Source organism: Tachysurus fulvidraco, chromosome 2 (genome assembly GCF_022655615.1).
Source record: "Tachysurus fulvidraco isolate hzauxx_2018 chromosome 2, HZAU_PFXX_2.0, whole genome shotgun sequence".
NCBI classification, from domain to species: domain Eukaryota; kingdom Metazoa; phylum Chordata; class Actinopteri; order Siluriformes; family Bagridae; genus Tachysurus; species Tachysurus fulvidraco.
In genome coordinates this window covers 1,574,190-1,595,196 of record NC_062519.1, presented here as the reverse complement: position 1 = coordinate 1,595,196, position 21,007 = coordinate 1,574,190, and the positions used below count along the sequence as shown (strand labels likewise).

The 21,007-nt window shown below is 36.9% G+C and overlaps 2 protein-coding genes and 2 long non-coding RNA genes across 4 annotated transcripts in view; 2 read left to right on the top strand and 2 right to left on the bottom strand.

Annotated features, from left to right (window-relative positions):
* LOC113661992 (NACHT, LRR and PYD domains-containing protein 14-like) overlaps positions 1–21,007 on the top strand; it is a 64,182-nt gene that overhangs the window by 603 nt on the left and 42,572 nt on the right. The window lies entirely within an intron of this gene.
* Positions 93–14,200, top strand: LOC113657236 (NACHT, LRR and PYD domains-containing protein 4-like). The gene is made up of 9 exons (XM_047809895.1): positions 93–148; positions 1,322–1,438; positions 2,148–2,202; positions 2,441–2,645; positions 2,934–4,707; positions 9,902–10,075; positions 12,610–12,783; positions 13,163–13,339; positions 13,496–14,200. The coding sequence occupies exons 1-9, from the start codon at positions 108–110 to the stop codon at positions 13,530–13,532; spliced, it is 2,754 nt and encodes a 917-aa protein (XP_047665851.1). The 5' UTR covers positions 93–107; the 3' UTR covers positions 13,533–14,200.
* Positions 6,797–8,205, bottom strand: LOC125140705. The gene is made up of 2 exons (XR_007139912.1): positions 7,973–8,205; positions 6,797–7,046 (listed from the first exon to the last, which is right to left on the bottom strand). It is a non-coding gene; the product is annotated as an uncharacterized LOC125140705 (long non-coding RNA).
* LOC113662007 lies at positions 15,133–16,905 on the bottom strand. Its single transcript, XR_007139908.1, has 3 exons — positions 16,864–16,905; positions 16,527–16,606; positions 15,133–15,929 (listed from the first exon to the last, which is right to left on the bottom strand). It is a non-coding gene; the product is annotated as an uncharacterized LOC113662007 (long non-coding RNA).

Sequence of the window (21,007 nt, the reverse complement as noted above, 5' to 3'; positions counted from 1 at the left end):
TGTAAGTGAACTCTGTGCTGATTCAGGGTTTAATTTAACACACCGATGTTGGAGTGAAGTAAACGTGTGTCCTGCTGTAATCTGGAGAAGGAGACGTGACCTCCAACATGAGTGTGTCTGGAAAACAGGACTTAAAGAAAGACGAGAGGTGACAAACTTTTGCATTCACCAGCAACAAACACACACCCAGTCTCACGGCAGTTCGTCACATCGGTTACGAAATGTTCTCGGAGACGGAGCTCCCTTTTTTAACGCGTCAAAAAGCACGGACTTTCGATCTAATGTATTTCAATAGGAAGCATCTTTCGTGTCTGCACGGCGTTTTTCTTTCTGCCACTCGGAAGCAATTTTGCTCATTTGTTATTCATTCTTAAACTTTAAGCACTACATTACTCAACATTTAACCAGGAGATTTTATCCTTGTTTTTTATTGCTGTAATAACTAGATGAACTGCGAATGAACGAAAGATTTATCTTTTTATTAATATCAAAGAGCTTTCAGGCTTTCGAGGCTCACGGGTAAGGCGGGCATCCGCGTTTGTGATTGGGTGATTTCTGCAAGCCACGAATTCTGATCTGAGAGTCGGCATTAGTAATGGTTAGTACCCTACAGAATATAAAGCAATGAAAACAAGGATAAAATCTCCTGGTTAAATGTTGAGTAATGTAGTGCTTAAAGTTTAAAAAGGAATAACAAATGAGCAAATTTGCTTCCGAGTGGTGGAAAGAAAAACGCCGTGCAGACACGAAAGATGCTTCATATTGAAATACATTAGATCGAAAGTCTGTGCTTTTTGACACGTTAAAAGGGAGCTCAGTCTCCACGAACACAAATCAAATAGATTACATTTCGTAACCGATGTGACTAACTGCCCTGAGACTGGGTTGTAAATACACACCATCTAATGGGAACACATCTGTATCTCTAAACACTCACTAGTTAACACAGGAACTCAACTTTGCTTTAAGGTGTTTAATAGCAGTGAATATATCACTGATCTGATCTAAGAACAGTTTAGACAAATCATTCACTGAGAGAAGAGTAAAAAGGACGGTGTAATGTGGAGCATAAGAGCAGCAGAGCTTTGTGTCAGTGAACTCTACAGGCTTTAAGACCCAGCTGAGTCAGTTAGCTGTGATTGGGACTCCTGATATCAGTGTAATTCCTGACTTATGAAGCCTGTCTCCTGTTTGAATAAGTGTACAGACTGGATCTGAATTAAAAAGATGGAATTATTGGTGTTTAATGATGAACACGTTGTTTAACAGTGCTGAGACAGCAGAGTATTAATTATTGCTGATATTTCTGTTGTAATTCTAGAATGATGGAGGGAAAGAGATCAGACTCACCAGAACCCAGCTGTGTGTCCATGAAGAGTGACCGGTCAATGGAACATCCAATATACTTCAGAGACAGAGACAGTTCTACTGATGTGAGGTCAGTATAGTGAGGTGTTTTCCAGCAGTGTTCCACCTGATCAAACTCACTCGTCTCATTATGAAGCCCTTCATGAGCTTTATCGGGTGTTGAAGCAGTAAAACACTAAACTGTGCAGTGCTGCAGCTCTCGGACTGGCAGTGAGGAAAAGTGCTTTAAGAGTTCAGTTCAGTCTGCAGTCCCTGAGCTGGAGGGTCTGTGGTGCTACAGAAGAACATTTACACCTGGGACATTAATGACAATATAAACATTTTATTCATTTACCCAAACATTTGGGGGAAGTCCTGGCCTAATGGTTAGAGAGTCTGACTCTCAACCCTAAGGTTGTGGGTGCGAGTCTCGGGCCGGCCACGACTGAGGTGCCCTTGAGCAAAGCACCGAACCCCCCCCCAACTCCTCCACGGGCGCCGCGGCATAAATGGCTGCCCACTGCTCTGTTCACTGCTGTGTTTGTGCACTTTGGATGGGTTAAATGCAGAGAACAATTTCTGAGTATGGGTCACTGTACTTAGCCATATGTCACATCACGTCACTTGTTTCTAAACATGTGGGTGTCAGTTAGGAAATCCTGAAATCAGTGTATTGTGTTAAGAGGATAGTGTTAAATATCTGTGTGTGTATTTATTAGTGTGTGATTTGTGCAGCTATGAATACATCCATATACGTCCAATACGTCCATATCACATGATGTGTTTTTGTTTGTTCACAGACCACAAAAGAAGAAATCAAACATCAGCAAAAATCATCTGGACTCCATGTTCAAGGTGTGTGTGTGTGTGTGTGTGTGTGTGTGTGTGTGTTTAGTGTGTATTGTGTGTGTTGTGATCCCTTGTAATGTCTTGATGTGCAGCAGCATTATGGGTAATCAGTTTTATGAGTAATCAGAATTTCAGTTCTAAGTTTAAATGTGATAATAAAAAGAGACATCTACTTTTTTTAATAAAATCATCTCTCACTGTAAAATGATAATATTTAGATCTGTTCCTCTGTGTTTCTAACCAGGAGCTGGAACACAAAGTCATCACTCTGATAAAGAATGAGCTGAAGAGGTTTAGGAAGCTCCTGAGTCCAGATTACCCAGCATGCACTGAGAGGGAGGTGGAGGATGAGGAGGATCTGCACAGTGTCAGAGAGGGAGCGCTGAAGATCACACTACACGTCCTGAAGAACATGAACCACACAGATCTCGCTAACACACTGTACAACAGTAAGAGCTCTGAGTCATGACTTTATTCCATCAGCTTCACTTTAGAGAGAGGAAATAGTTTTAGATATGAACACTTTTAGTTTTAAATGTAATTTTAGTATCATGTAAATCTGCTGCTTTTCTGTTCTGTTCATGGTCCAGCTTGTGGTTACTCTGTACAATGGTCCTGATCCTTCAGTAATATTTAGTACATCAATCAGGAACGAACAGCAGGAACTGAAATAAATGTACATTTTATATTGAGCTCAGTGATTTTACATTAAAACATGTTATTACTTTGTTTATTAGAGTTTTTAGGTTCTGTGTGTCAGACAAAGTTGAAGTCCAATCTGAGAGAGAAGTGTGAAAGAATTAATGAAGGCATCTCACAGCCTGGAAGCTCAGCACTTCTGAATGAGATCTACACTGAGCTCTACATCACAGAGGGTTGGAGTGGAGACGTCAATAATGAACATGAGGTGAGACAGATTGAGACAGCGTCCAGGAGACCAGCAACACAGGAGACACCCATCAAATGTAATGATCTCTTTAAAGACAAGTCCATCAGAACTGTGCTGACTAAAGGAGTTGCTGGAATTGGAAAAACCGTCTCTGTACAGAAGTTCATCCTGGACTGGGCTGAAGGAGAAGCAAATCAGGACGTCACCTTCATGTTTCCACTTCCCTTTAGAGAGCTGAATCTGATGAAGCAGCAAAATCTCAGTCTCATGAATCTTCTTCATCATTTTTCCCCAGAAATAAGAAAACTGGGATCAATAAACTGTGACTCCTACAAAGTGGTGTTGATCTTTGATGGTCTGGATGAATGTCGACTTCCTCTAAATTTCCAGAAGAATGAGAGATTGTGTGATGTGACAGCGTCAGCCTCAGTGGATGTGCTGCTGACGAACCTCATCGAGGGAAATCTGCTTCCCTCTGCTCTCCTCTGGATAACCACAAGACCAGGAGCAGCCAGTCAGATCCCTCCTGAGTGTGTAGACCAGGTAACAGAGATACGAGGCTTTAGTGATCCTCAGAAAGTGGAGTACTTCAGGAAGAGGATCAGTGACCAGAGCCTGGGCTATAAAATCATCACACACCTGAAATCTTCAAGAAGCCTCTACATCATGTGCCACATCCCAGTCTTCTGCTGGATGTCAGCCACTGTTCTAGAGAGAATGTTGGGTGAAGTAGAGGGTGGAGAGATCCCCAAGACTCTGACTCAAATGTTCACACACTTCCTGATCTTTCAGATCAAACACAAGGACCAAAAGTACCATCAGAAATGTGACCCTGATCCTCAGCAGACCAGAGAGACTATCATGGCACTGGGAAAACTGGCTTTCCACCAGCTGGAGAAAGGAAACCTGATCTTCTATGAGGAAGACCTGAGAGAGTGTGGCATTGATGTCAGAGAAGTGTCAGTGTACTCAGGAGTGTGTACCCAGATCTTCAGAGAGGAGTTTGGTCTTCACCTGGGGAAGGTGTTCAGCTTTGTACATCTGAGTGTTCAGGAGTTTCTGGCTGCTTTATACATGTTTCTCTCCTTCATCAGCAGAAATGTAACAGAACATCAAACCTCTGATCTGTCTGATCTTTTCAGGAAGTCAAACATGTCTGATCTCCTCAGGAGTGCAGTGGACAAGGCCTTACAGAGTGAGAATGGACACCTGGACCTGTTCCTCCGCTTCCTTCTGGGTCTCTCACTGGAGTCCAATCAGACTCTCTTACGAGGCTTAATGCCACAGACAGGAAGCAGATCTCACAGCAAACAGGAAACAGTGGAGTACATCAAGGAGAAGATCAGGGAGAATCCATCTCCAGAGAAATCCATCAATCTGTTCCACTGTCTGAATGAACTGAATGATCGTTCTCTAGTGCAGGAAGTACAAACTTACCTGAACAGAGGAGGTTACAGTCGTCTCAGAGGAACCAGACTCTCTCCAGCTCAGTGGTCAGCTCTGGTGTTTGTGTTACTGAGCTCAGAAGAGGAGCTGGATGAGTTTGATTTGTGGAAATATGATCAATCACATGAATGTCTTCTGATGCTGCTGCCAGTGGTCAAAGCCTCCAGAAAAGCTGAGTGAGTATTTTTATTTATAAATGTATTACTGCATGGTTTATTATTTTAATGTAACACTTAACTGCACTGTTTGGATTAATGTGTGTTAATAGTTCCTCTAATCATCTTTACACAAAGCTCTGGTACTTTTACAGGAGATTGTGTCACTTTTTACACTAACATGTTATATCTGAGCTGAGGGCTGGGCCACATGGACAAAATCTTATAACATCATATAAAAGTATCATTTTATAGCTTTTATATATGAATCATGAAACATTAAGTGTTCTCTAAAATTGATGTAAAAACATCTATACAAAATAACTGCATGTATTTAAGTACTAAAGACATTTCTGAACTAAACACCAGTGAAATACTTTTTCTGTTCTGTTTATTTTGAAAGTGACATTTAACAAAACTCTCACAGATGAGAAAAAACATCAGACTGACAAAATGGGATCAATATGGATAGAAAATATAAAAAGTAAATATTAAAACACTCTAATGTCCTTCAAGTATCTCTTTATGTTGAAGTTCCTCATCTTTTGTTGTGTGTGACAGTGTTGTGGGGAGATTCACTCTGTCATGGCTTTTTTACTCAATTGTTCTTTCTATTAAAATAAAACATAAATGCTTTGTAAAAACTGACCCCAATACGAAGGAAAAACAAAAGTCTCCTTCAGTCTGCACTACTGCTAAACTTTACTAAGGACTGAGCTCGTGGTAAATAAAACATCAGTCATCATTTTGGACCTCGACACATTGGACAGACGAAGTGGGAAAATGTTCAGCTTTATCTTCTTATTATGTTAGAAACAAGCTAGGCAGCGAACTCAGATGTGTGATGAAGATTTTCTTTCTCTAACACTGACCTGTTTGTAGAGGATGGAGTTTAAATGTGACTTTTTATATGAAGACTTTTATTTTGATGGGGTTGTTTTTGTTCTTTGCTTATCAAGTGTACAAGCAGGTAAAAAGAGAGAGGATGAATAATGTGTCACAGGTGAGTGTAGTGTCGTGACCGCTGTTATTAAAAAGTCCTGTTTTTCTACTTGGAGCTCGACAAAGACACCAAACTGTTAATGATCACATTCTTGTTCTTGGGTCGTGATTGTTGTTAATCTGTTGTAGTTGAATTATAGACAGTTTTTTGTCTGGTTCACTGCATCAGAAGATGGTGGATGTGGTAAAAACAGACGGTGAACACAAAGACGGTTGCACGTGGCGGTCGGTCAGGTTTATCACCATTACTGTTGAAGAGACGTCAGGTTTCGTTCTTTCGAAACTTTCTGTGGATTTTGGAGATTTTGGAGAACTGTATTTGTATTTATAAGCAGCTGTAGTTAATCTATATTTTTGTTGTACAACGTTAACAGACTGGTTTTATTCTCTGTTCATCATTAAGTATACTCTAAAAAATAAAACGCTGGCTCAACTTAAAAAAATTAAGGTAACAATTTGCATGCATCTTTTTAAGTAGCTTTAACTCAGTCATTATTAAGTAGATATCATGTACCTTTTATAGTTAGACTAACCCAATTTGTTTAGTACAACCAACATGATTTGACTTAACCTCTAAGAGCTTAATTAAGTTGAAACAACTTAATTTTAATTTCAAAGTTTTGGTGATATTAAGTGGTCAAATTACATAATTTAAGCTATTCTAACTTCTTTATTTTGATTCCATTCTACTTAGATATGTCCATGCAAATTGTTACCTTAATTTTTTTGAGTACAAGTAACTTATTTCACTTCAGTCAGGAGAAATAACACAGCAATTCCAGTTTTATGATGAAACTGGTTTATTATAAAACCAATGTCAACTTATGTACAAGAAGAGTGCTTTGACAAAACAATGCTTTGACAAAAAGATAATTATCCAGGACTAAAGTATTTTTTTCAAATAAAGTCAAGTAAAGAATCAAGTATTTTTCTGGTAGGTACATATCAGAATAAAATAAAATAATAACAATAAATCACAGGGAACGTGGAAAATGAATTCCTACAACAGACACAATTGTCAGCTTATTGGGTCCACCTAGCTGAAACTAAAAGTTTTCTTCCTTTTTTTAAATTTTTTGCAAAGTATTAATTTTTTTTACATGTAACATTTCAGGAATACAACAGTTTATTGTTTAAAGACATTACCTTCGGCCTAGCTTTCAGACCATCCAGCTCAAGAATTATTTTCTGAAACACCTCAAAAGTATTTTTTAGTTCCTTTGGGTAGCTGAGGTTGAGAGCATATACCAGCCCTAGCAGGGCACAGGCACTGGATACATCCAGGTCTTGCAGGACTTCCGTTCCCTCAATAATAATACTGCCGTTGGCTGGGTCAAAATTTGTGGTACCTCATCATCCTAAGTAGATCAAAATCAATGTCAGTGTTTTAAGACAAGGAAAGGAACAGGACATTAGACACAGGAGTTAAATCTTGTCAGCTGCCTAACCATCAAACATAATGCTGCAGATTGTATATGAAAGAAAAATAAAAACTCAAATGTTGTAATGGCAAATTTACAAAAAGCTCAAGGTTTACAAGGTTACAAGATGGATCAACTGTGAAAACGACAAAGCAGGTAAAAATGGCATGCACACACATTGTCATGTTAGGTATTGTGCTTAAATTAACTTCCTTATTAGTTAACTATTTAACTTGTTACAGGTTTATGTATGTATGTATGTATGTATGTATGTATGTATGTATGTATGTACATGTATGTATACATACTGTATGTGTGTGTGTGTATACGTATGTATGTATGTATGTATATACATGTATGCATATATGTGTGTGTGTGTGTGTCTTAATCAACCCAGTGTAAACTTTAAATTCGGACGACACTAAACATATTCGATATCAATTAACATCATTTACCTGCCACTGTAAAACAAAACATAATGCCTATTTTGAACACACTAGCTAGCTAAACGTCTATTAACTTTAGAATCGATGAATTAGCTTAGCTCAAACTGTCTTTTCAGTTTAGTGTGTGACAACAAAGATTTACTTAAGTAACGTTTGCCGCATTCATTGTGTTTCATATTTAGGTTTATATGTATTTTGTCCACCATGGAGGAAAGCTGATTTTGAGGAAAACGCGGTTGTAGCCGCCTCACTACATTACTACGAGAGAAAAGAGGTGTTACAGTGTTTAGCTCAGGAGTTATTGACTCGGGAAAATCGAATCTGTGAATCTGCGGACAACTTTACTTAAGTCAACGATTTTTTGTGCATACAGTTGGTAGCTGCTGAGATTAAAACAAAGCAAAAATATTAACTTACCTATATAGCCTCGATTCTCCTGTTTCTCCGGCTCCTAGTAGTCCTTCTCTGGCAGAAAAACACGTCCGGGCAAATTCCGCCTTTACTCAACTTCTAAAGGATGCTCACTAGATATACAAGTTTCACTAACTTAATATTTTTCTGTTGTTACGAGAAGGTAAAAGTGTGTGTTCAAAATCGATATATAATTATGTTAAGACAGTATTCTTTATTTTAATTTTGAAAGACTTATTAAAATGAGTTATCAACTCACCAATACAAGTACATATTACAAACTTAATTATTTTATGCTGAAAATATTGTTTATTTTAAGTTTTACAAACTAACCGCATGAATCATTTTTTAGAGTGTACTGATAAAATATTACACATTGGGCTAAAGGTTTACAGACTCTGAGGTCTGATATCACTTGAGCTCTTATTGGACTGGGAACAAAATACTGAATTGTACCATACTGGAAAGAGTGGAGGTGGATTTTCTTTATTGTATTGAATATGGTCTTGTATTCAGCTTAAGTTGAGTGTTATAACTGAGTTACAGAGGTGAATTAGGTGCTAACTTCTTTTGTCTAGTCCTGGGTTAAAGCACTGACTTGGAAGGTGTATTGTGATCGTATCTGACACATTATTTTTTATTAATACTGTGTTCCATAAGAGAAGACAATAATGACAGTTAAATTGTTGAAGTTAAATGATGTGTTTTGATTCTGACAGCTACCTTGGAGTCGGACGTCTCACTTACCTTGCTAGGTTTGGGGAGGTTGTGCTGTTCAAAGCTAGTTCCACACTGTGTATTATACAATATACACTACACTCTTCAGGAAGTACCATGTCACTTATAGCCCCCTGAAGCCCCCCTACACAAACCCTTTAGTGTGACACACAGTAGTGTTGTGTTAGATTTTTACCTACAAGGTGGGTTAGATTTCCTGCTATGTGTATATTCAGTGTTTTAGATTGAACAAACGAATGTCTGTATGTTGATCCATCTAAAGCTAATACTTGTGTATATACAGTGTCACTCATTTAAAGGTAAGAAGTTTGACTTTGTTTATTTCTGATGCTGTGTGCAGTCGTGCTGATGTGACGTCACTCTGTAAACAGGGAAGGAGCTCAGATTTGAGAAGAAAACCCCACGTTCACTTCTCAGTTGTGGAGGCATGAAAGACATGATCCCATTTACTCTGTGGAGAAAGAAGGGTTCACTAATTTGTGTTGAAATAGTAACAGTGACATCTGTAGTAAACAGTACAATGTTCTTTCTAATATCCTTTATTTACATTGTTTATGATAAATGAGAGATTTTTACACATCTATATTTCTTAAAAAATCATAATCAAGAATCGTTTATATAATCTTTCTCTTTAGTTTGGATGTAAGTGAACACTCCACCTGTACTCAGGTCCACACCAAACACCTGAACCAGTGTTTGTGTAAAATCAGATTTCTGGATGTGACAGATTTGTACGTGTACGAGCACAGAGAACAACACACACCAACTGTTTTAGTGTCTCTGTGAAATCCAACATATAACTGAGTGTAAAGTATGACTAGTATTGTCATGTTATTACCTGGTAGTGTACAGCTGTATAATTCTTTATGTTCTGTAATAAAATGCACTGTATCTGCAGTGTTGGGTGTAGAAACTTGAACACAGATCAGAGTGTAGTGTTTGTAGGCTGCTCGCTCTCACATGTGTGTGTTATGTACATGACCTAATGGTCTTATAATAAATTGTAGCTGAGAGATTGTGGAGTGCAGAAAGACGTCCCTGCTCCTGTAAATGTGCTGATGTGGTGTCCTGTCCTCTGATTTGTGTGTGTGACACAAACACACTGACATTTCTGTTACATTTTCAACTTTAGCTGGATTATGGCTGTGTTTGTGTGTTTGAGATCAGTGTTCTGATATTTCATCATTTCTCTTCCAGTCTAATTAAGTGTAATCTGACAGAGGAAAGCTGTAGAGTTCTGTCCTCAGTTCTCAGCTCAAAATCCTCCAGTCTGAGACATCTGGACCTGACTAAGAATAAACTGCAGGATTCAGGAGTGAAGCTGCTCTGTGATGGACTGAAGGATCCAAACTGTAGACTGGAGATACTGAGGTACACACACACACACACACACACACACACACTCACACACACCCTTAAATTTTGAGGATTTATTCTAATCATTATATCTTTATTTCTATAGAACCTTTTAAACAGAAGTCTTTACAATAGACTATATATACACTACTCAAAAAAAAGGGAACAGTTAAAGGCAGTTCTCCGATTTTTGAGAAATGCTTCAGAAAACTGAGTCGGGCCGAATAATAAAAAAATCAAAAACAAAATTCAAAACAAACATGTAGCCAATGAGCAGAAAGGGGCGTGTCTTTTCTTGTCAATATGGGCAGAGAGAGTGTTCAGTGCGCATGTGTGACATTAGCAGAAAGCAGTTTTAACATTGATATGGAGGATAAAAACAAAGAAAGAAAGCGAAGAAAGGCTTACGATCAGGCTTAGGATCAGCTTTGACCTAAAGGACCAGCACTGGAGAGAACTGAAGGAGCAGGAAGTTGGCCACATATTCACAGGTTGGAGTTTCCCGAGTCAATAACTCCTGAGCTAAACGCTGTTACTACACAAATAACACCTCTTTTCTATCGTAGTAATGTAGAGAGGCAGCTACAACCGCGTTTTGTGTAGTAACAGCGTATCGTCAGCATAACATTGGAAATTAATCTTATGTCTTCTTATAATGTTCCCTAATGGAAGCATGTATATCAAGAAGAGCAGGGGTCCAAGGACTGATCCTTGAGGGACCCCATAATTAACTGGCAATAAGCTGGAAGATTCACCATTTAATTCTACAAAATGGTATCGATCAGACAGGTAGGATCTAAACCAACTTAAAGCCTGTCCATGAATACCTGTGTAATGTTGTAAGCGATCTAGGAGAATGTTGTGATCTATAGTGTCGAATGCAGCACTAATGTCAAGTAGAACTAATGGGGACATACAGTCTTGGTCCGAAGCTAAGAACAAGTCGTTTGTAACTTTAACAAGTGCAGTTTCTGTGCTATGATGTGGCCTGAAACCTGACTGAGACTCTTCAAAGATATTGTTCTCCTGTAAGAAGGAGCTCAGTTGAGCAAAAACAACCTTTTCTAGTATTTTAGACATAAATGGAAGATGTGAAATAGGTCTGTAATTTAATAGTTCATTAGGATCTAAATTAGGTTTCTTAATGTGGGGCCAAATAACTGCCAACTTGAAGGATTTAGGGACGTAACCTAAAGATAACGAGGAGTTAATTATATTAAGAAGAGGCTCACCAGCTTTATATAACACTTCTTTTAGTAATTTAGTTGGGATTGGGTCTAGTGAACAGGTTGTTGATTTAGCTGTAGTAATAAGCTTATCTAACTCTTCCTGTCCTGTACTTGTAAAGCTCTGTAGCTGTGAGTGTAGAGCTTTAGGTGAGACTGAGTCACAAGCTGCTCTCACATGTTGAACATCACCTATTTTGTTCCTGATGCTTTTGATTTTATCAGTGAAGAATCTCTAAAATCCTCACAACTGAACTGTGATGAAATAGTGTGTTCACATTACTGTGTTTTTGTTAAACTAGTTAAACTGCTAAATAAAAACCTGGGGTTGTTCTGGTTATTTTCTATGAGCTCAGGTGCTCAGCCCTAGCAGATTTTAGAGCCTGTCTGTAGCTGGACATACTGTCCTTATACACAATTCTAAAAACCTCTAATTTAGTTTTTCTCCATTTTCGCTCGAGGTTACGGGTTTCTCTCTTGAGGGTGTGAGTATGGCTATTATACCACGGTGCAGGTGTTTTGTCTCTGACTTTCTTTAATCTTATTGCTGCAACAGTGTCTAATGTGCTAGTGAATATAGCGCCGATGCTGTTATTCATTACATCTAGATCGTTTGTGTTTGAGGGTACAGTAAGAAGTCCAGACAGATCAGGCAGGTTAATTGTGAATCTGTCTTTAAAAAAAAAGTTTAAAGTGTCCGCCAACTCCTGGACAGTCTCTCTCTCTCTCTCTCTCTCTCTCTCTCTCTCTCTCTCTCTCTCTCTCTCTCTCTCTCTCGTCACCCAGCATTTCAACAGTTTTTGTTTTTGGGAGTTTATTATTGACCATCAATAATTAAAAATGACAGGTCTGGATCTCTGTGTCCTCATAACTTACTACGGCCGTAAATAGGACAACAAATGAGTAAAACGTACACACTTAAATACAGTATAAAGGTCATGGTTATAGATGTACAGAATAACACGTCTGCACAAAAGTTCACAAAGATTTATATACGACTAAAGTATATAATGTGAAAGTTGAGAGAATTAAAGAAATCAAGCATGTTACTGGCTTCAGTATACGTGACAGAGAATTACACACGACTGAACTCTATTGGTCGTGTTTTCAGAGCTAGAGAATGTGATGTGGTGAGAAATCGCAGGATCCTTTTCTCTGTGATGTGCATTCTTACTTGTCACATCTGTACACAGATGTTCATGTTATATTTTTATCCTGACATTAGAACCTTGTGTTCAGGTGGACACTTTATTTCTCATTGATGGAAACACCTCAATTCACTATCTGAGAAATAAATCAAACACTTCATCATTTCTCTTCCAGTCTGTGGGACTGTGATCTGACAGAGGAAAGCTGTAGAGTTCTGTCCTCAGTTCTCAGCTCAAACTCCTGCAGTCTGAGAGAACTGAACCTGAGTCACAATAAACTGCAGGATTCAGGAGTGAAGCTGCTCTGTGATGGACTGAAGGATCCACACTGTAAACTGGAGATACTGAAGTACGCGCACACACACGCACACACACGCACGCACGCACGCAGGCACACACACACGCACGCAGACACAGACTCACTCACACATGCACACACACTCACACATACACACACGCACACAGACACACACATGCACGCACACAGACACACACATGCACACACACACACACACACACACACACACACACACACACTCAGTTTTAATAAACACTACAACATCCAGTTCTCCTCTGTGGTAACTGTAACTGTAGTGATCTGATATATTGTCATTGTTGTTGTGTGTGAGATGGAGAGTAAATGTACTGTATATAAAGATTTTGTGTAGTTCATGTTTTCAATACTAAAACTGAGAGTGTTAAGTGTGAGAAGGGTTTCTTTCTTGCAGGATGTATAATTGCAGTATTACAGATGAAGGTTGTGCTGCTCTGGCTTCAGCTCTGAGGTCAAACTTCTCATCACACCTGAGAGAACTGCATCTGCTCAGTAATAATACAGGAGAATCAGGAGCGAAGCTGCTCTCTGATCTACTGAAGGATCCACACTGTACACTGAAGACACTAGAGTGAGTTACTGACTTACGGTCTCTTTACTGTATGATATTGTGTAATATTCACTGTGTGCTGTAAAATGTCACATCTAATGTGTGTATTTATGCTTCTGTTGTTCATAAGCAATGTGTTTAAATTTGTCTGTAATTCTGTCCTGTTGTGTTTTTCAGCATTAAGCCTAAGAAACTCCCCAGGCCTGGTATATGACAGGAGTCTCTCCTCAGACCTTTTTTCCAGGATAAATCAGTTATGGTGGTGAAGCGTTAGAACACGTCCCACATTTCCAGCAGTTGGGGAGCTGAATCATTCATATTCAGATGTAGAAGATCCAGAACAATAACTGAAATAGATCAGTGTCACTGTTTCCCAAATGTATTGGTCACGACACACAAACCACTAAGCTTTAAAATTAATTGCACAAACATGCTTCATTGCTTCAGGTTGCATATTAAAATTGGACATAATCCTACATTAAAATGACATTTAATGTGAAATTTGAGCTTAGGTCAAGTAGGAATAAGTTAGTTACACGCTGTTGCTGCTGATAAAACAACAAATTTAGGCTACATATCATTGCTGTCGGGTGGAAACCTCGTATTTTTTAAATAATTATGTGTCATCAAAATTGGTATCATGGCTTTATATATGGTCAGACAAGTGCGTCATTATATTAACATTTTATGTAAACAGCTGCATCTGAGGCAATAAGTGCATTTTTTCAACTTACAGGATATAAAGTTTATTGTAATCGCTGTTTTTGTTGTTGAATACATGTGGACAATATGTCATGATTTAAAAGGTAAAACAGTACTTAAAACAGTATTGGCTACTAGGAAATATGACAAAAACTCTAAATAAAAAAACATTCGTCTTTATCAGTGTTGTACTGTAACAAAGTACAAATACTTCGTTAGAAATATGAAAGTAGAAATGTCACGTATCTGTACTTTACTTCGCTATTTAAATTTGTCAACTTTCACTTTTACTCCACTACATTTCCGAGATAAAATGTAAACTTTTACTCTGTTATATTTCCACTAAGCGTCTTCGTTACTCGTTACTACAAAATAAAATCAGAAGAAATGTGTGTGACTGTAATAAGGGAGGTTTGGTGTATCACTGCTCCTAGATTGTATTACGCTCCGCGCGCTCTATGGAGAAGCTCAGGAACGCGCAGCGTGCACGCGCAGTCAGAGCTGGAGGCGTTTATCTATAACGTTAATCGGCGGAAAGACGCAAAGACGTCAACCAAAAGCAGTGAAATGTCACTATTCTTATTACCAGAGTTGTAGCACAAAGAAAATATTAATGCAAACAATCCATTCAATACTAAATAAATTTGGTCTTTGTCTTGTGAATATTAGTTTATTAATGACTGCATTCATCGGACACACTGTTTGTAGAGAACGCACACACACATGAACTGATCTGATTCAAAATGGCATCATTACATCATGCATAAAATTTTGGTGTCCACTTTTGCCATTTTAAATAATACCATAACTTTTGGCTTACTATGTAGTCATATAATATATAATATAAAACTCTTCTTGTTTTAAATTCTCACTGAGGGCTAAAACACCTAAAGATGAAATCCTAGAACCGCCCCTGATCTTATACCTACTGAAAATCACTGAAATTTTATTTTTACTTTTACTTCAAATACTTAAGTACAGTAAATATCAGAAAATTACTTTTGATACTTAAGTACTGTAAATATCAGATACTTTAAGCATTTTACTTGACTAATATACTAAAAGGTGACTTTCACTTCTACCAAAGTCTTTTCCTAGTATGATACTTGTACTTTTACACAAGTATTGCTTTCTAGTACTTTATACAACACTGGTCTTTACAGACAGTGTTTTCCGAGTAAAGTTATTTACTCAAACATGGTTCTTTACTTAACCTACATTTGCATTGCAACCAAACAGAGTACTTAATGTATTCAAGAACATACCTTTTACAAATGTCCAACGAAAATTATTTGTTCAAAATCTGTATCTTTAAAACTGCTTTCTGTTTTCTTATTATTAAAAGCAGACTGTAAAATTCAAAAAATAAAAGCATTGCCTATAAATGAAATTATGTGGGTGAAAAGTCTCTCTTGCAATCTGTGCCTCCTTTAAATTGTGAAAAAATAAAGCATTTATTTAAAACGAGATCGATAATGAAAAAAAGTGTAACATGGTCAGTCCTGGAACAAATGTGCTGTAACAAGCCAACAGTGTAACATCATTGAGGAAACATAAGTACCACCTCTTGAACATTACCTCGAGTAAATACTTACAAAAGAAGTTTATTTTTCAGGACATGGACCTTGTTTGACAGATTGTTGGCATTTAGCTCCATAAAAAGCTTTTAAAATGTTTCAAATGTGTATCTGAAGTCTTGTGTATAGGCCAAGTTTAATGCATAAATTAGACCAAGCATCATAGAACATGCTTCGGCAACATTGTTTAGGTTTTCAAGTATTTTGATACCTTCAACTATGATGCCAACATCTTGGTAAGGGTCTGTGGCATGTGCCCCTTCAGGTTTGATGACGTAGCTTCCTAGGGTGGTGTTGCGCATCGAGGTTTGGGCTTCATCATGTTCAACATCCTAAAGAATTCAAATACAATATGTAATTACATAAAATACAGGTGAAAGGGGAATTGGTATTAGTGATATGTTTAACAGGCTTAAATTACCATGTACTCCTTCACAAGGCTTTTAGGATGCATTCACGTCTTTTTTCGATGGGGACATCCTTAAAAGTGTGACCAAAAAGCCATTATTGGCAGTTTTCTTATTCACAATTGCTTTTTTTTTTTTAATTTTGTCTTTATGTTGTTCTAATTTTAGATGCATAAATCTGATGCTATTGAAAAATATGGTAAAGCTATACACAAGCCTTGATGTTAAGTTTACAGTTTTTTTTTTAAGTTCAGATGTAATACTCACAAATACACCTTCTTTTGACTACAGTGGCTTATAGAGGGTTTTGCATTTGAACTCAGATATATGTCAGGCTTTAGATGCATTTTACCGAGGAGGAAAAAAAATCATTATGCCATTATTTATCTTCCCTCAACCATTATTACCTTTAGCGTTTTAATTGAGAGAAAAACATGGTTTCATAACGTGATGCTGAGTGCATAATAACTGAAAGAGAGAGAAATATTGCTAGATTTAAAATGATGAGTTTAAAGAACAAACCTGATCCATAACTGACAGGATGTTGTTGATCTTCTGTGCTACTGCTCCTCATTTCTTTTTGAGACCACTTCATGCTAACCCTGGCCATATTTTTGCACATAAATGGGGAAACTACTAATAATTAACAAGTCAAAAAAGTACTTTGTCTTTTTATGGGATAATTTATATTATATCAAAATGCAAAGTGGAAATATTACATAGGAACAAAAACAGAATGCAGAGTGACTAATAATGTGAAAACAAACGTGAAATAAATCTAGAAATTATGTAATCTGTAATTCATAATTCTAATCTTTGAAAATCTCAATATAAATGCAAATAAGTAAAGTATCTTAACTGTGTCTCCGCATAAACACAAAGCGAACTGCACAAAATGGCGTTAATCAGAAGAGAAAATTGAACCATGTGCGTTCTATCTGCATATGTGCGCCATCTGCTGATCAACGTGCGGTAATGCAGAAGCAAAATGCTTTGTTTCATTCACTTTGTTCGTAAGTGAATTGTGTAAATTTTAAAATTTCTTTTTTTATTATTTTGTCAAAACAAATATTTTAATTTTAATGCACAAACTTTAGATAATTATATAATCCAAATTTATTTATATTCTCTGAACCAACAACAGCCGTGTTTCTTTTTTTGAGTGTACTACATCTCAAAGTGGGTTGAGGCCTTCCCATTGAAAACCAAAACTGTAGCTGAAGTTGCAAAACAACTTTATTCTATTATCTACAGACATTGCTGCCCTAAAAGAATACTGAGAGATCAAGGATAAGAAGTTAATGAAGTAAGTGCTTTTTAAAGTACAAAGCCTATTCCACTAGTTTGTTATTTGCATATAAAATTAGCAATATATTTTTCAGTTAAAGTGTTCCCTTTCTACAAAGATTTATTGTTTTAAATGACAGATGTATTACTTTACCTGTGCTTCAGGTGCAATGTGACCTCTATTTCAGGTTGGAAAATTCTGAATGTGAGGAATACACAGTAGATGTTTGGGATGCTCTGGATCGGCGTATACCACAGCGTGTACAGTAAACAGCGTTCCTGCCAATGTCCAGCAACTTCACACATTGAAGAGAAGTGGACCAACATTCCACAGGCCACAATCAACAACCTGATCAACTCTCATGAGGCAAATAGTGGTCACACCAGATACTGAGTGGTTTTATGACCCCAATACAGTAAAACTGCACATTTTAGAGTATAATATTTAAATATATAGTACTTTCACTTGTCTTCACATCTTGAACACTGTCCTTAAAAAGAGAAAACTGCAAAATTCATGTTTTAGGTTTTAGTACAAACAAACAAACAAACAAACAAACAAACAAATATATATATATAATGAATTATTTTGAGCGGTCAATCCATCATTGATATACAAACAAACCAGCACCACATCTTGTAACAGAGCGCGAGAAAGTGTGTGTGTGTGTGTGTGTGTGTGTGTGTGTGTGTGTGTGTGTGTGTGTGTGTGTGTGTGTGTGTGTGTGTAAAATCATCACGCACGCACACACAACAGCGCTAGGGATGCATTTACAAGCGCCATCTGACTAAGAGAAACTGCTGCGGTAACACAAACAATCAACGTTATGCGTTTTATAGACTTTCAGTATGGACTATATATATGCACTAATATTGTAGATGTAGCTACTAAATTATAACAAATTACTTGTTATCGTTTGTGTTATTGCTATATAGGAGTCAGTAAAACATTATATAATATTAATTAGTATATTTAACCACCAAACATCGCTGTACTCCATTTGAAAGTTTTATAGAAACTGCTAAGTGAATCCATGTTTTCTGTATTAATTCGTGTTAAGGTGTCAAATCGAGTAAGGATAAGGAAGGCCAAGGCTGGTCAAGGCGTGCAGGGGCAGTTCTAGACCTTTTTTAGGGCGTCTCCAACCCCCTGTGTGTGATCTCAGCCACTCTAAAACTAAGAGTATAATTTTTTACTTTCATAAATAAACAATAAAAATGACGTTAAAATGCAGGACATGTCGTCGATGGGAAAGAAAATTATTTATCAGTTTGATCCAAGAGCGATTTTTTTTACTTTGCTTTTACGCGCGTGCGTTGTAGTCTTTTAAAAGTGCGTCATTAGCTGTCTGCGTTATTTGAACGGAGAAGCACAGGCACGCGCAGCCAGAGATGGAGGCGTTTGTCTATGGCAGGGGTCAGCAACCTTAAACACTCAAAGAGCCATTAGGACCCGTTTCCCCACAGAAAAAAAACACAGGGAGCCACAAAACCCTTTTGACATCTAAAATGAAGATAAAACTGCATATATCGTTTTTTTTTACCTTCATGGAAACTATAGAAAAAACTGTAGTGTGTTGCATTTATGAAATCAATGAACTGCTACAGAGTAAACAAAATTTTATTTCTGCAGGCAAACAAAAATATTTTGAACAGTTTGAACTAACCTTAAGAAAAAAGACATTGGGTCGAAGGTTACTTTCAAATAAAATGTGCAATGTCTAATTGAGTCCTCTTCGTATTCATGCCAGGGCTCTCAAGTTTTGAAGACAGGCAAGCGGGTTGCCGACCCCTGATCTATGGGCCTTTTTACACCTGGTCACTTTGGCACCTAGTGAACCTAGTGAACCAGCATTAATGTATTCAATATTAGAGATTTAAGCACTTATGTACGTCGCTCTGGATAAGGGCCTCTGCCAAATGCTGTAAATGTAAATGGTTGCTACAAAAACACAGCATTTACTGTTTGCTGCATTTTCGCTGGTGGCAGCAGTGCATTTTATGACCAAATGAGACACCTGGGTGAAAGATCGGAGCCAGCGCTGGTGGGAAAACATATTTGTTTCTGTCATATTTGTCACCTGCGTTACATACTTTTTTTTTTAATTTTTAAATTTTTTTATTTTCTTTTATTGCAAATTCAAAGATGATATTAATCAAAAACAACTATGTATACATTACACAAAATGTATCATCAACACATCCAACGTTAACTGAACAGATGTATGAGAATAGATAGAAAAAAGGCAGAAACAGAGCAAGTAAAGAAAAGAGGTTACTAAAAAACAAATAAAAGCATCAAAACAAGTATTAATCATGTTACATGAAAGATCTCATCATATCTCTTCAAAAAAGAAATACATTTTTTGTTATTAATTACTCTCAGTGTTTTTATTAAATGTTCTACTACACATAAGAACTCTATAAAAGTAGGTATTATCTTAAGAAATCTTTGTTTGTGAAAATAGAACTTTGCCACGAGGATAAGAAAGTTAACAGTTGACTCTAAAGTTTTGTTTTGGTTTTCAAAAAACAAACAATATCCTTAATGTGAAAAATACCATTCACGTTCATTTTAGAAAAACAGTAGAAACCCAAATCTTTCCAGAAGAGTGAAGAAACATTACATGAGAAAAATAAGTGACAAATATCTTCACTTTCTTTTTTACAGAAGGTACATATATCAGCTACATCACAAATTTTTGACAAAAATGCATTACAAGGGTATATATTATGCAAAATTTTGAAGTGCACTTTCACTTTATTCGGTATACAGTATTTATATGGTAATAACCATGTTTTCCTCCATTTCATGTTATCTATTTTAGAACTCCAAAAAAATTTCCCTTTCTGAGAAATTGAGTTTCGAGATTGAAAAAGTTGACGAATACATTTATTATAGAAGAAGAAGAAGAAGAAGAAGTTTTATTTATATAGCGCCTTTCCGTAGCTCAAGTTTGCTTTACATTTCACTATTTAAAGATTATTACAATGTTTACTTAAAAGCGAGACAAAAATAACTGTGAAAGTTGTTTGGTGCATGACTCATGTGTAAGGGAAGCTTTCATTAGACATATTAATCCATCAGGAATTGCCTTTATAAAGAGTTAAATTCTTTAAATGGAACGGGACAATGATGGACATTCATAAAGCTTTCATAAGATAAACAATCACAAGTAGAGTTGAATAGATCAGCAACAAAAATTATGTTTTTATTAAACCATTTATCAAAAAAGATTGATCTTTTTCTAATCTTAATATCCAAATTATTCCATAAGATGGTTTTGTGGGGTGAAAAGTTGTGGTTGTAAGCCAGTTTCCAGGCTAACAAGGCTTGTTGATGAAATCTAGCCAGTTTAATAGGCAATTTACCAGTGGAGGAATTGCATTTCATTTAAAAAAAGAAAGGCCACTTACCCTCTTAAATATATTATTAGGAATAAAATACCACAAAGAATCTGACCCAAGCAAACATCTTTTTAACCAATTAATTTTAAATGTATTGTTAGTATCATCAAAATGCAGGACCTCGAGACCCCATCACTCCTTTTGTTAGCTAAAACATATTTCTTCAACTTGTGTGACTTATTGCTCCAAATGAAATCATGAAAAATCTTATCTATATTTTTGGAGGTGTGATTATCTACAGCTAAAGACAGGGAAGGGTACACAAACCTGATAATCCTTCTGTTTTGGATAAGAAAAGTCTGCCTAAA

Bases quoted from the DNA above. Each gene is read 5' to 3' on its own strand.
- LOC113657236 (XM_047809895.1), top strand. From the start codon at position 108: ATGAGTGTGTCTGGAAAACAGGACTTAAAGAAAGACGAGAG. The intron at 149-1,321 runs GTGACAAACTTT...TTGTAATTCTAG, and splicing joins GACTTAAAGAAAGACGAGAG to AATGATGGAGGGAAAGAGAT. The intron at 1,439-2,147 runs GTCAGTATAGTG...GTTTGTTCACAG, and splicing joins GACAGTTCTACTGATGTGAG to ACCACAAAAGAAGAAATCAA.